The sequence below is a fragment of the Lagopus muta genome, chromosome 9, assembly GCF_023343835.1.
Source record: "Lagopus muta isolate bLagMut1 chromosome 9, bLagMut1 primary, whole genome shotgun sequence".
Lineage (NCBI taxonomy): Eukaryota > Metazoa > Chordata > Aves > Galliformes > Phasianidae > Lagopus > Lagopus muta.
The window spans coordinates 3,651,891-3,666,767 of NC_064441.1; the positions used below are offsets into that span (position 1 = coordinate 3,651,891).

At 44.9% G+C, this 14,877-nt stretch overlaps 1 protein-coding gene across 4 annotated transcripts in view; it reads left to right on the forward strand.

Moving 5' to 3' along the window:
* LOC125697653 (multiple epidermal growth factor-like domains protein 6) overlaps positions 1–14,877 on the forward strand; it is a 160,449-nt gene that overhangs the window by 131,970 nt on the left and 13,602 nt on the right. For all 4 annotated transcript variants that reach the window (XR_007378898.1, XM_048955128.1, XM_048955129.1 and 1 more), the window contains exons 19-27: positions 511–639; positions 2,793–2,924; positions 4,764–4,892; positions 6,968–7,096; positions 11,260–11,388; positions 12,291–12,419; positions 13,092–13,220; positions 13,367–13,495; positions 14,373–14,501. Coding sequence is in view for 3 of the 4 variants with exons in the window: in XM_048955128.1 (XP_048811085.1) it covers positions 511–639; positions 2,793–2,924; positions 4,764–4,892; positions 6,968–7,096; positions 11,260–11,388; positions 12,291–12,419; positions 13,092–13,220; positions 13,367–13,495; positions 14,373–14,501 (1,164 nt within the window). In the remaining variant the exon portion in view is untranslated. The remainder of the gene's footprint in view (positions 1–510; positions 640–2,792; positions 2,925–4,763; positions 4,893–6,967; positions 7,097–11,259; positions 11,389–12,290; positions 12,420–13,091; positions 13,221–13,366; positions 13,496–14,372; positions 14,502–14,877) is intronic.

Sequence of the window (14,877 nt, forward strand, 5' to 3'; positions counted from 1 at the left end):
GCAGCAATGCAAATTTATTGCACTAATTCTTGTATTAAAGTGTGAGGACAAAGAGTGATATCAGCACTGTCTGTGTAGACCCATCACAGACCATGAGAATACCCTCAAGCCCCCAGTCTATGCTGCTGGAGCACAGCTCCTTCCTCAGCTGAGTGTGTTGAGGCTGCCAGGACAGACAGACATTCAGGACAGAGTGCTTCATGCAAGGCTTCCATGCTGGCATGTGTTTTCTCCTTGTTCATCACAAAATCACCCAATGCTTTGGAGAAGATTTTTCCTCTGGCTGATACTCATGGGCAGAAGTATCCAAAAGGCAAAACTGTTCCGCTTACAGGATTCAGCCCTAGCCACTCAGTACACAAATTGCAGATGCTTCCTTCATTTCACCATTTTGCTTCCTGGATCCGGCTAGTGCATGTTTTAGGGGACAAGCTGTTGCTGTCTTGTTTGAAAAGATCTGTGCCTGAATTATTATCTAGGCGAACTTGCAGTTTGCTCCTCTGCTTTCAGCCTGCCCTGTTGGATACTATGGACAAAACTGCCTGCTGCCATGCAGCTGCAGCAGTGATGCTTTTTGTCACCACATCACTGGGGAGTGCATGTGTCCCCCTGGCTGGACTGGTCACGACTGCAAGCACCGTAAGTCAAACACAGACTTGCTATCCATCACATGTGGTATCTCACAGAGACTCATCTGCTACTGTAAGAGCCAGCTCTGTTTGTTCTTAGCCTATTACGTTTTTTTTTCATATACTTTTGCTAATCTTATTGCTCCTGAAATGGTGTATTTGTGGGTTTGCACAGCCTGGATGGATATAATCCTTAATTATCTAGGTTCAAAGTGTTGAAATAGATGGCCGATGAAGCACCAAGTATTGATATAAGCTCTTGTTTCAACACTGTGGATCCCTTCGCCCACTGTCGGCACTTTGACTGACAGTTCTGTTTTTCATTTCCTGCACATATTAGTTTAAAGATTAGTTCCTCCATTTTTCACACTGTTTAGGGGAGATTTATCCAACAAGTGAGTGACATGTACAGTCTTGTGTCTTAAGGTTGCCCCCTAACTTGTGCATACAAATGCTGGGAGAAGCTCTGTTCTCTGGAAGAGAAGCACATCCTTCCGTTGACTTTAGTGTAGCTCTCTGCGTTGGTGGCAGTGTAAAAGCCCAGATTTGCCCTTTTTGGACAGCACTATTGGAATGCCAACCCATTCTGGTTGATTCTCTCCTTTTGTTCCGTTTACATCTTTTCTGCTTGATCTGTTACAATCCCTCTTGCAAAAATCCAAGAGAGCACAAAGCTCTCTCTAAACTTGAAATTAATACCAATTAATTGCAGGTGTTGACGGAAGTAAGTTTTGGATCTGGCTTCTCAGGCCTGATGCTGAAGAAAATTCTGGGAGAATTTGAAGCCTCCTCCAATTTGTGAATTTTAAGTTCAACCAGTAAGAAATACATGGAGCCATTTAGATAACTTCCCAGAAATCCTCAGGCTGTCTAAAGAATTACGTGACCATGGCAAAGAAAAGCTTTTATTTCTGTTTGGGAAGAGCTATGACAAAAGTTGTTTTGCAGAAACCTCTCAGTCAGACAGCTCTTCAGCTATTGCAGCCTGGGCATGAAACAGATATTCAGCTCCAAAACCATTTTTTCTGGTCCTAATTGACATATTCATCCTTACTCTTACATGAAAGGAAGGAGATGCTGCGCTTTGGCTGTGGCACGCTGTCATAATCGTGTTATGATTTTCAGAATGAAAGCGCGATGCCTGAACAAAGACGCTGAGGTTTCTCTGTGTCCACATTTCATCTCCCCGTATTCTGAAAAGAAATCTTAGTCATGCTTCCAGTTTTAGCTGTGCTTGTCTTAAAACAAGGGGTGTTTTTCTTTTCCAGCAGCCACTGTCAACACACAGCTGGGAGAGAAAAACTGCTTCAGGGTGATTTGCAACCGTTTGAAAATCTGCTACGATTTTCTGTAGAAACTCTCCAGACAATGAAGGCGATCCCATGAAGCTGAGCTTCCTTTTCCCCCTTTCCCTGTAAATTCTCAAGTATGGAGATCCTTCTTGTTTATTTTGATTTTGTTTTCGTTGAGTTTTAGAAGAGTTCAGGCACTCGTATAGAGATAGAGAGATAAAACACGTTTCTCAGTAGAGGGGAAAAGAGGCATATATTTTTCTCTTAGGACTTTGCTTGTCCCTGCTTCCCTCCCATTCAATAAACGGTTTGTACTAAAATAAAAATATCCCTCTGCACAGAAATGAGGAATCCTTATCTGTCTTGCCAAAAGTCAAAGGCGAGTGTTCCAACACCAGGCACTCGAGCCTTTCGTACATACCTGAAAAAAGCTTAATTTTCAGAGGCAGCCCACTTCTGAGGCTCCCATTTTCTTCTGTCATTTCAAGGCCAGAAAGCCAGCTATTAGATTATTTGAAGTCTGAATCCCTGCCTAAAACACGACAGCCAATCTCATCCAGTCACACTTCTGCCGAGCCCATTTCCATGTCCTTGACAAAGGCAGAAAGACACCCAGCTTTCAGGAGGGGGAGAAGCTGCCTTCTCATTCAGAACTTCTGCAGGCGGCTGGCTGCTAACAAGTTACATGTTGTACATCCAGCTAATCCCAGTTATGCCTATTTTTGCTGTATCAGTTAACAGCTGATATTTTATCCCTACGAACGTCTCTGTGCTTATTTTGCATCCTTTCTGTTCTCTTATTTATAAGTGAAATCATCCCTCGGCCGAGCTCAGAGCTCGTTCTCAACATAAACACTGCTTTGCATTGCAGCCTGCAATAGCGGCCACTGGGGACAGCGCTGCGAAAACTCCTGTGCCTGCAATAACAGCGATGGGAGCTGCGATCCTGTCACCGGGTCCTGCTTCTGTGAGCCAGGATTCACCGGGGAGCACTGCGAGCAGAGTGAGTCTCCCTTTTGTCAGCAAAGGGAATTTGGAAAAGCAAGGAGCAGGAATTTGTCTTCCTCACAGCCGCCTGCTGGGTTTCAGCAGGGTCTGATGCTGTCACTGATTTGGATCCCAGACAAGTTATTTTCAGGCCTCAATGGCTGTTTTGAATCTTAGGATTTAATGTGAGTAATAAGATTTGATGTATGTTTGGTATGTAGTGTAAGGTTTTCCATATTGGTTATATTTATTTAGTTGTAGGTATGCATATCTTCATAAATGCTCTTTAAGAACAGGCATTGAGAAATGTTTTGTGTGGACATAACAGATGCAGGATCAAGAAGATTTAGGATCCTCCAATAATTAACAACAAGAATGTCCCATGGCCTTACCAGTGACCCAGGATCTCCACGAATCCATCTCCAGCAGGGGTCAATAGCAGATGCCCGGAGAGGATAAAAACAGTCATATAGAGGATTTCTGATACGTTTTCCCAGGCTTCAGCAATTTGTCATTTGGAAGTTTCTTAAAACAGAAGCAATGTGTCTATATTTAATACAGTTTGGTATTTTCTTCCAACTAATGTGCCTATTCCCTTTTTTGATTCCATGCAAACATTTGGTATCCACTCGTCTCGTGGCAGTAAGTTGCATAGTTAAGCTATTTTGTTATTGTTGTTATTGTTGCTATTGAAGAAAATGAAGATTTTATCTATTAAACAGTCTTACAGTAGCACAGAACCAGCTGCCAGAATCTCAGTAGTGCAGGCAGAATTATCTGCTGGTGTCACACACAAATGTCAGAACAATTAATCTGGAGTGGTGACCCAAAGGCAAAAACCCTCAAAAGACTGTCTTAGGGCTCTTATTGCTGTTGGCCCACAGGGAGTGAAAGGACAGCTATGGGAAGGCCGTAGCTGCCAACTCCACTTGTCCTTCTCTCTTGACCTCTCTAAAAATGCCATCTCTGCAGATAGGAAGCAGACAAAGAGCTGGTCTTCATCTTCTCTGACAGAGGCAATGCAAGCAGGAAGCCATTGCTTCTGACAAAGCTTTTGGCTACCCCCGATATTCCCTCTTTAGATTTGCTGTTTTCTTCAGTCTGTGTTTTGTTCCACTTTAATTATATGTATTTGATGCCTAGGCATCTCTACATTTCAGCTTGTCCAAAATATCTAATGTCAATTAGGCAACTGGCCCTGTTCTTGACTAATTTTCCTATAACCCTGGAAGAAGTTATTTTCGTTCTCAAGTGCTGCCTTTTCCTTCAGATAGATAGCAGCATGCAAATCTTTTCAAACTCTGAACATGAACTGCTGTGGAGATGTAACCATTAATCTGTCCCACAGATGTAACGTGTTAGGCTGTCCCATGAATGTGATGTGTTTTAAAGCAGAGCCCGAGAGTGAATTATGCAGCTGTCTGCAGCAGTCCATCACGTTCCATATTTTCTCCAGCTTTCTAGGGAATGAGGATTTGCAGGAAAACAGAGGATATGGCTCACAAGGAGGCAGTGGGGATGGGAGCCTTCCCCTCCCGGCAATGGGTGTCCCAGAGGACTTGGGCATGTTAGCAGTGCTAGACCATGAAGCAGAAAGAGTGGAGTTGCAGGCTTTGCTGCTCTCACAATCAATATATTTTTTCCTGAGCGGAATTCAGCCTTCTAACACCCTGACATTTTCCTAAACAGCGGAGTTTTAATAAACAAGCCCAAGGAGAGCACTTAATGATATCAGATGTAAGGCATTACCTTAACACCTCGAATCCTCTTTTGCAAGCAGTAAGAATTCATTTGTCTAAAAATTTCTCTCTGTTCCACCATTCACCCCGTATCTGGTTTGGATTCCTCGCTGCAGGATGTCCTGAAGGAAGCTTTGGTCCCAGCTGCAAGCACAGCTGCCAGTGCCAGAATGGGGCTGTGTGTGACCATGTGAGCGGAGCCTGCACGTGCAGTGCTGGATGGACTGGGACCTTCTGTGAGAAAGGTGATGTGCCTGCACTGCTCCCCATCCTTTTGTGCATTGAAAACCATGCATCTGTGGGTGGATCTTCCAAGGGAACTCTTTAAGAACAACCAACCTTTCAGCTTAACAAATCTGACAGGTCATCTCCTGTGACAGTTTGCTAGAGTTGGAAAGGACTGGATGGATTTCTCAGGGACGTTGTTGAGCCAGTTCGTGGCATCACCTAAGGAAGGCTGCTGCTGTATTGTGTCCTTGTGCAGATCATAAAAATATACAGCTTTGGGTGCAGCAGGAATAGCACATAGTCAGACATTCAAAAGATTGTTTCTTAATGATTGAAAGTTTTATAAGTGATGATCATTACATCAAACCCACAGTTATTTTATTCCAAAAACCTTACTAGCTAGTTTATGATGGTAGCATTAGAGGGAAATGGCAGCACTCGCAGGACCCTACTGCCCTCTGATGGGAAAATGCTGCACAGCCTCCCTGCTCACATAGCAACATGGGGCTTAGTGTTTCCCTCCTATTCTTACCAGGGGTTATTCTATGAAACGAATATTCTTTCCAAAGCTCTGTTACCGAGCGTGTCTCATAATTCATGGTACCTACATTGTGACCCTTTTAAAAGTCACACTTTTTTTTTTAACCCTATTTTCATAAATTTTTGTTTTGTTCTGTTGGTTTTTTGCTCTAGAACACAGAAATTCCTTGTAATGCATGAATACAGGGCTGTCATTCCCAAGAAAGACAGTGCACATCCTGTGACCCCTTTGTTATGTTGTCATAGGTATGACATCAGGAGCTGACAAGCCAAATCACCTGGTTTGGGTCTGTTTAGTTAGAAATTAAGTCATACTACTTGAGAAATATTAGTTGTGGATACATCAAAAGCACTGGTTTCTGCTGGACTGTGACCATACTGAAAAAGCAATGCTGTTGTCTGTGTGGTGTTCTGTTCATTTCGGCAGGAATCAGAAGGAGGACAAACTGGCTAAATATCCTTCTGCAAAGCAGGTGTGAGGAACAGGGGGAAACCTGGGTGATACAATTGGGAGAGAAAATAAAAAACAACCAAATTCCAGTTTCCAAATCGGATTGGACATAGCTTTTTAAATTGTTGGAAGACTGTAGAGGTGAAAGTAGAATTTTGTGCCTGTTGCTCATGACCTTGAGTTGCCACCAGACCCCGTTTCCCACGTTTTCTTTCAGGCAGGCTGAGTGTTTGCTCTGTGCTGATCTGTTTTACCTTTTCGCATAGAAAATTACAGCTAGAACAGTTAGGTTGGCTCCAAAAAAGTGAAGGCAGAGGAAAACGTGTGGGTGGCTTGCCCTTGCTACAGCTTTCCGGGACTTCTCCCAGGAGCTGTAGCACTTCTGTTTTTAGTGGTTTGGCTTCCTTTTGGCAGGGATGTGCTTTTTGCTGTGCTCTTGACAATCCACCCACATGGGCCAAGCCTGTGTGAGGATGCAGAGATGCAGACTGGAGCTGACAAGTTGCCTCGTGCTCCCAGCAAACTGCTGGTGCTTCATCCCAGGGCTGGGAAGGCTTTTCCACCATCACATTGAACGTGACAATTTTGCAGCCTCCTAACTTTGAAGTCTTAGGAGATGGCAATGTTTCCAGTAGCTAAAGGAAGCCCATGAACAGGAGGTAAATCAACTCTTTGAAAGATAATAGCAGGACAAGGGGTAATGGTTTTAAATTGAAGGAGGGAAGATTTAGGTTGGATGATCAGGAGGAAGTTCTTCACCAAGAGAGTGGTGAGGTGCTGGAACAGCTGCCCAGAGAGGCTGTGGATGGCCTGTCCATCCCTGGAGGTGTTCAAGGCCAGGTTGGATGGGGCTCTGGACAGCCTGGGCTGGTATTAAATGTGGAGGTTGGTGGCCCTGTCGGTGACTGGAGGTTGGAGTTTGATGATCTCTGAGGTCCCTTCCAACCCAAGCCATTCTATGATTTTATGATAATGTTTTCAGATCTCAGAGAGGGGAGAAAAATATTTCAGCATTTGCTGAAATGCTAAAAAAAAAAAAAAAAAAAAAAAAAAAAAGAAAAAAAGAAAAAAAAGAAAATAAAAGTTGTTTTGCAATTTCAGCTTGCCCAGAAGGATTTTTTGGGCTTGACTGCCACCAGGTGTGCAACTGCAAGAACGCTGCAGGCTGTGACCATGTCCTGGGGACCTGCCGCTGCCTCCCGGGCTGGAGGGGCGAGACCTGCGAGCAGCGTAAGTACAGTGACAGCTGGGCTCTGCTGGGTGTGGGGCTGGGGGCTACAGGCTGGTACACACATTAGATGGGTCATCTTCCTGCCCAACAGTAGCAAAAAAAAAAGAAACAATTAGCAGCAGTGCAAATAATCCACTTTTTTTTCTTGTTTTTAGCTGATGTTGGGACTTTTTCAAGTATTTTAGGCATCGTTTATTGAATAGCAGTGCTGTTATCTGACTGGATCTCAGCTTTACATTTTGAGAAGTATAAGGAGACAAAGTGTTGTGTCTGTGTTGCTCAGGTAGCTTTCAATTATAATGTGGCACATTACAGATGTACAGTGTGGAAAAATGAGAGCTGGGACTGTTACATTATATAGCCAGGAGAAAGTAATTATAGAAGTAATTCCTAGAAAAGTTATTATTATTATTTTTTTTTAAATATCAGTTTCTTGGGTTTTCATACATGCAGATCATCCCACAGTATTGGGATTGATAAGACTTCTGTATGTCTGTGTGTATACCATATAAAATTGGCTCTTCTGAGAAATTAGTCACCAAATTTCATAGGAAATGGTGCTATTTTCTTTAGCTACATGGCATTACAAGTGTTTTCAGGTGTTAACTACTCAATTAATTTCCTAGTCTCACGTCAGGGTGATGCCATGGTCTGTACTTCCTTTTGAAAACACAACTGCTTTCTGAGCAGTGTGCTGTAGAACTGCTGTCTGAAGCAGCAGTATACACAGACCCAAATTTTGCTGATAGTAAATGCTTATTTCCAAGATTTCTTTAATCCATAGGCTGCAGATTTCTGCAATAGAAAAAAGTTTAACTTAGAAAACAGAGAGAAATGATACTTGCATTGAAGCAGTCTGATTTTCCACTGCAATATATCCAGCCCTAATTGAGGGCTGCATTTACTCCTGGCATCTTTCCCTCATTTGCCCTCCACCACCCAACATGTCCCCCAAAAGAATTTCTCCCATAAGATCCCTGGCCCTTTTGATCCAGCAGTCTGTCCCTTTGGCCCTTCCCTGCTCTTTGGGCTGTGCTGGAGATGGGAAGCTTTCTCCTCTCGTAGTTCATTAAATTCACTTAGGAAATACATCTCTTTGTCAGCGGCCTTGTGGCCCCTAGAAGCTATCCATCCACTTGCACTGCAGTTGTTAAAGCCCTGTGCCAGCTAATTTGTTTCTCCTTTGGTTTAAGATTGCAAATCCTACAAGGTCTCTTCTGCCTATAAGTAAAAGAGCAAGGTCAGCCAGCAGTGTGGTAAGGCATCCTACTCTTTCCTTGGCTGGATGGTGCATCTCCATTCTGCCTTTAATTGCTGTCTGGTAGCACCTCGCACTACAGCAGTTATTACTAAAATAGATGGCAGTGCCCCTTTTCAGATCACCTGGTCGTGCACCCCTCCCTGTCCCTGCCTGGTGTTAATATTCACCCTACTCTGTCCTGGGGCTTGCCAGCTCTGGCAGCTGGGAGATCAGCATTTGTTTTCAAGTAATCAGATTGCAGGCAATGTGCTGGAGGATACTGAGGAATAATTTTGACATATGGGATTTGAATTGATCTTAAGGTGGCCATGCAGTGAGTTTTATACACTGTATCTAATTACAGGAGATATGGACAGTAATGCCTTTTGTTAAAGCTGCCCGACACTTTCCATTACAAGACCATGTTTTGCAGTTGCTTATAAATGATTTATAATAATTTAGGATTTCTCCCTCCTCTTACAGATGTTTTTGGCAATTGTATTTTTTCATGAATGTCCACCTGAGATATTTTAGGAATCCAAGAAGGTGTTCTAGATACATTACCAATGTTTGAGAACATTTCAGCTTCACTTTGTTGAGTATCATGATGCCACAAAGATATAGAAGTGATGACTTGACACTTGGCATCTTTTTGTGCCAGGGATGTAATCTTTCCTTCTGCATACAAACTCATCCAAATTTTGTGACCTCCAAAAAAGAGGAGAAATAACAACAAAATGGTGTCACATTATGTATGGACACTCAGCAAAGGTATTCTGCCCTTCTTTTTGTACAAAAATGCCTCTTTCTGAAGCAGCCATGGCTCCCCAGGACCTTCACAATCAGTTTCCCTTATAGTAAACAGAGACCACATTGGTTTTACAGATAAAGAGTACAGAAAGATTGGCTCTTCCAAGAGCCTCTGCTCAGAGGCACTGATAACCAGAGCTGTGACATTTCACAGTATGTGAACACTTGACTTTGCAAATTTCCTGATATTTTTACAACATTTTGGGGAGCATAATCCACGGAAGCTGTATGAAATCCAATCTTCTGGGCACCCCATTGAGCCTTAGCGCACATCTTTTTCCCCACGCTCCCCTACGCTTTTGATAGATGCTGACTTCCAGACTGAATGTTTTGGCTTCCAGTTCCGTGTGTTCCTCTCTCTGCATGTGAAAGCAGATTTTAAAGACTTTGAATGAATAATTTCTCCTTTCATGGAGGAAAGGCACTGAGAGGAAAATGTTGAAGCAGGAAGAAATGTAATAATTTAAGCCTTGCTGATGCTTTCCTTTGCACTCATCATAAAGAGAGGAGGAAAAGCCCCAGGGATGTTCGTACACTCAGTTGAGGAGCTGTGTGAAAGTAACTGCAACATATCACTTATCTTATTCTTCAGAAAAGTGGTTTGATAACTAAGATTGTCCTAGAGGGAAGCTAAAATAAGTTTGTTTGCACCCAGTAGAATACTTAAAGTTTTGTCCTCCAGAAATTTCTGCTTTCTTCCTACAGTTTTCACTAGAAAACTCTTTTGTCTTCATGGTAAGTATAACAAGAGCTTAGCACACATGCTCCAAAAACCTCACTCAAACCACTAGTAACCAGTCAGGGGACATGGTTATGAGCTGGTTTTTCCTTTGGCTTGGTTGTGATATAGTTCTGGTCTGTATTGTGGAAATGTTTAGTTCTGCTCCCAAAACTGAGCCAAAGCTCTGTAAGATGGGCTGATCCCATCAACTAGAACTTGGCAATCAGGCAGCGTTTGCAGAACAGTCTTTGACTGTGATGGGACTGCGCTCCTGCACTTCCTTGTGGTTTTAATGTGGATGGGTTCCAGGTATGTGAGAAAAAAAATGAATTGTTGGGAAGCCTTGGGAGAAATGGTGTCTGTGAGAACCATGTCTGGAAGCTGGAAGTCTTCAAATGGGAAGAGAAGGGCTGTGAATGGGTCAGATACTGTCAACCAAACATGCTCTCACAGTCAAGATGATTTCACTCCTCCATCCTGTCCCCAGGGACATTTCCTCCTGCAGCACTCCATCATGCTTCGCCAGCTGGCATCCTCAGAAACACAGAGGTTCTGGTGGAAAGAGATAGTTTGGGTGTGATCCTGGGAGATGTCCTATTCAGGGAGTGCAGGACACTTTTCTGGCTCGGGGATCTGAGCTGTTCTTGTCCCTACAGCACATGCCAGCAGGACTGCAGGGAGGAGAGGCTCTGACGGCTCCATGCATGTGAGTGGGAGCTGCTTGATGCAGACACAGCCGTGCAATGAGGCTCTCCAAATTCACCAACTCTCTCTGCACGCTGTGGGGGATGTTCCAAGAAACCAGAACAGCAGGATTGCCTGTTTTCCACCATATATCCAAACCTTCAGAGCAATGGAGACCAGAGAAATTTTAACACTGCCATTCTTCATGGGTGGCAGCACTGCAGCGAGATGGTTTTATTAAACTTTCACCTGGGAGCCAGCTGCTTAACTGAACGTGTTGGAAATATCACTCCTCTCTGACCAAAGAATGAGGCTCTGGGTGAGCTGGTGCACCCAACTGTGAAAAATGAACAATGAAAACAATGAAGTTGTCAGGTCTCTTACCAGGATGCAAATAAATACCCAGGCTGTCAGGCCAGTGGTGCTGCTGGACCATTAGTTCAGCACAAAGGAATTCTGCAGGGCAGGGGGATGACAGCTGATCCATCACCCCAGCAATCCTACCCTTTTGTGGAAGTCTCCTCAGAATGTGCTATGATACATATTTTTAAGGCACATTATTTAGTGTCAGGGGTGGTTAATGCACGGACTTATGCACCATTAAGTTGTGAAAAGCATGTTGACAGAAGGCAATTTGCAACTGGCACTGGGTTTGTTGTGCGATGCCTCCTTGGATGCTCACTGATTGGGGACTCCTCTCATTGCAGCGTGCCAGGGGGACAGGTTTGGGCAGGGCTGTGCTCACACCTGCAACTGTCACAACGGAGCAATCTGTGATCATGTAACGGGAACATGTGCCTGCACCCCGGGCTGGGGAGGAGCCACCTGCCAACAAGGTATGGCCAGGGAGAAAAGTCCATAAACCTCCATTTATGACACCAGGGCACACACTTTCTATGCTCTACTGTATTGTCCCATGCCTTTGACTGATTCACATCATTACGGTGTCTTCTTCCAGACTCAGTCTAAATCCAGAACAAGTGAGCCCAACTCCAGTGAGGCTTAAGGAAGAAGGCTGGCAAACTAAATGTCCTCGTTTGGTCAATGATGAGGACATTGTCAAGCACACCCTTTTTCTTTAATGATATGTTTGGAGATTTCTGTGTTTTTTCTTTTTCCTTTGGAAGGAAGGAGGTAGAAAAAGTGTCTGAGGATGGGAAAGCCATCCCCCCAGTCACTGCTTTGACAGAGGGAGAATTTGCTCCTGTTAGCATCCTAAAAAATCTGTCCGTCTGGTACATGCCAGAGAAATAGGCTCTGCCCATCAGTTCTGGCTGTGATAGGCATTAGTAAACCCGTTTAACTTAAAATTAGGTGAACTATAAACTGCTATCTGGCAGCTGTGGATAGCAAGATCAATTGCCCATTGGAAAAGTAATTGTGATATAAGAGCACTGTACAGAGAGATGCTGGAAGCTGTGAAATCAGTAGCTCTAGTCCTTGGTTTCGAGGAAGCTGGTGGAACCAAGGCTTGTTTTCCATAGGTGTGAACAGAAAGCCTTAAGGGCGTTTGGTGGCTCGTAGTTAGCTCACTTCATCAGGCGTGCTTTCTCCTGTTTCATTCCTGGAGCAGTGTTACATTGTTACACCGATGTAATTACTTGCAAGTTATGGTCCCCATTTGTACCTCCTGCAGCACCAACAAAGCCACTGGGGCAATGGAAAGTGAAAGTTTGTGTCCTACCCATGTCCTCCTGCCCTCCTAACCCATGACTTTGCTGCTCTCTCCTCTCCCCAGCCTGTCCTCAGGGCTGGCATGGTGCCGGCTGCCTGCAGCGCTGCATCTGCCCTGGCCAGACTGCGTGTGACCCCGTGACTGGAGAGTGCCAGTGTCCCAAGGGCCGGACAGGGACGTCCTGTGAGCTTGGTGGGTGTTTTCTCAGTCCTTTGGTACTCTTGTGCCTCATGTCACTGAGCTGTCACTGTGCTGTCTCACTGCTGAGTGTGAGGATGTGAGGTACGGAGTGGGCTGCAGGCAGAACTGCTGCAGCCATAATGGTTTAGATCACTCAGACTGCCCAGATTTAATGTAGTTTGTGCGTTTACATCTATGTAGATCCCTTAACAGCAATCTCACAAGCACTAGGTATCAGATGAGTGCAGTGTACATTGAGTTTCTCCTTTGGCACAGTGTGATTTTTGTAAGCCATGAACACTGTTCTGCTGCACTGTAAACTGCTGAGGGACACAAGGGTCACCTTTAACACCATGTAACACCTCGTAATGCCAACCTCACACCACTTCAGGCCTCACTTTCTCCTAGATCACTCTGTAGGGACCCACGAGTGTCAGCTCCCCCTCTGTGCACCTAGCTGTAAAAATAGATGATGCTTTCATATCTATAGAGATCATCTGTATATGTACTGTAGACATCATTATGAGTTTTCATTAATAACCAATGCTGAATGGTTTTATATTTTTAATATTTATTTCAATTACATTTTGTGGGCATGCAGCCTTCTGAGCTCCTATCACCAACAAGCAACACACTGTCCCTGCTGCAGCACCAACTCATGCTCTCTGCTGCTTCTCCCTACAGCGTGTCCCCCAGGATATTTTGGAGAGAGGTGTGAGGAGCAATGTGACTGCGTTCACAGCGTGTCCTGCCATCCCCAAACAGGGGCTTGTCGCTGTGCCAGGGGGTGGCGAGGCAGGCACTGTGACAAACGTGAGTGTCTGTGGGGCACGCATCCCATAGCCATCTTGGGATCCTTGCACTCCGAGTTGGTTTTGAGGGCCTGTCAAAGAGGAGCGGGGGGAGCAGCTTGGTGCCATCCTGCCCTGGTGCTAATGGGATTTGGTGTCCTCCTGCAGCCTGCTTGCCTGGCCACTACGGTTTGGGTTGTGCCCGGCGGTGCCACTGCCCTGCAGGCATCCCCTGCCACCACCTGACCGGTGAGTGCGGCTGTCCTCCAGGATTCACTGGCCATGGCTGCGAGAGAAGTAAGTCACAAGGATGCAAATAACTAAAATCTGTGGGGGTAACAATTAGTTTCTTCAGCATCTAAGGCAGAAGGAGCAACCTTTGCAGCAGTGAAGCTGGACAAGGATAGGAGTGCGGTGCACAGCTGCGCTCCATATGCATATGTCACTCACCCAAATGGTTTGGCTGGTTCTGAACATTGTGCCTGGTATGGTTTGGGCAGGTGAGGTTTGTCCTCTGGAGGTCCATAGACTTCTGACAGCCAACAGAGACTGAACTGGATAAATATGACTTCCCCTCCCAGTAAAAGCTGCCACTCCTGTGTCTGCTTGGATAACCTACAGATGCAGCAGTGCTCCTGCTGCCCCTCCTATCCCTTAATGTCCTCTGGGCAAGGTAGCCTGGACAAAGCCTAGGGGAACATGAAGGTCAGCTGTGCCTCTATTCAGAGCCACCACTAAGAACTAGACATGAGAAGTCTGAAAAATGGAAATGATGTCCTTGTCACCAGGCAAAGTGAAGCCCAGAGAAATGTTTGTGCCAAAGCTGTGCAAGTTTAAACTCTCTGCAAAAGGTAGAATGTCTTTATCCATATGTCTGGTCCCTGGTGAGTTATACTGTTATTTCAGTCAATTTTACCTGACATTTCCCTATGATTTTCTCTAGTGACAAGAGAATTGTATCTGGCCCTTGACAGTTGGGCACAAATTGACTGAACGAAACAAAATCAAGCAGTGAAGTAACCCCCAAGTAAATGCAATAAACCCAAAGTCCCAGAGGACAGTGTCGTTCTGTGGGCAGGGGTTTTATTCAATAAATTTCAGCTTGCTCTTTGTTTGAGTGCTATATTTACCAAGGCAAATTGAATTTATTGGTTTACGTTTCCTCTTTCCCGAGCTTGTCCACCAAACACGTATGGCCAGAGCTGCAGCCAAACCTGTCGCTGCCGTGCTGAGGAGGACTGTCACCCCATCACTGGGCAATGTGTGTGCCACCCGGGGTACCACGGGGCCCTGTGCGACCGCCGTGAGTATCACAGATGGGATGCTCATCTTTTGGGGGGTCCCGACATGCAGGAGCGCTCAGTTCATCTTGTCCTTCAGCACTGACTGAGACACAGTAAGCAGAGTGCTAATTTACAGTAATAGCTGTGCCTGCCTTGTTGCAGGGGATTTACTTTTTCCTGGGGGCGAGCGTGGTTTGCTACCTAAATTCTTTCTGATTTCACGCTGTGCTGAAGAACGTCAGTGTAATTCTCTGTGTGCACACTTCTCATCTTCAGCTACACCTGGATATTGATAGCTCTTTCATTTCAACACACCTTGGCCAAAATGTTTCCCGAAATCTCTGAGTGCTGAAGTCGGGACAAATGGTTATGATAAAACAACAAGCTGCGATTGGC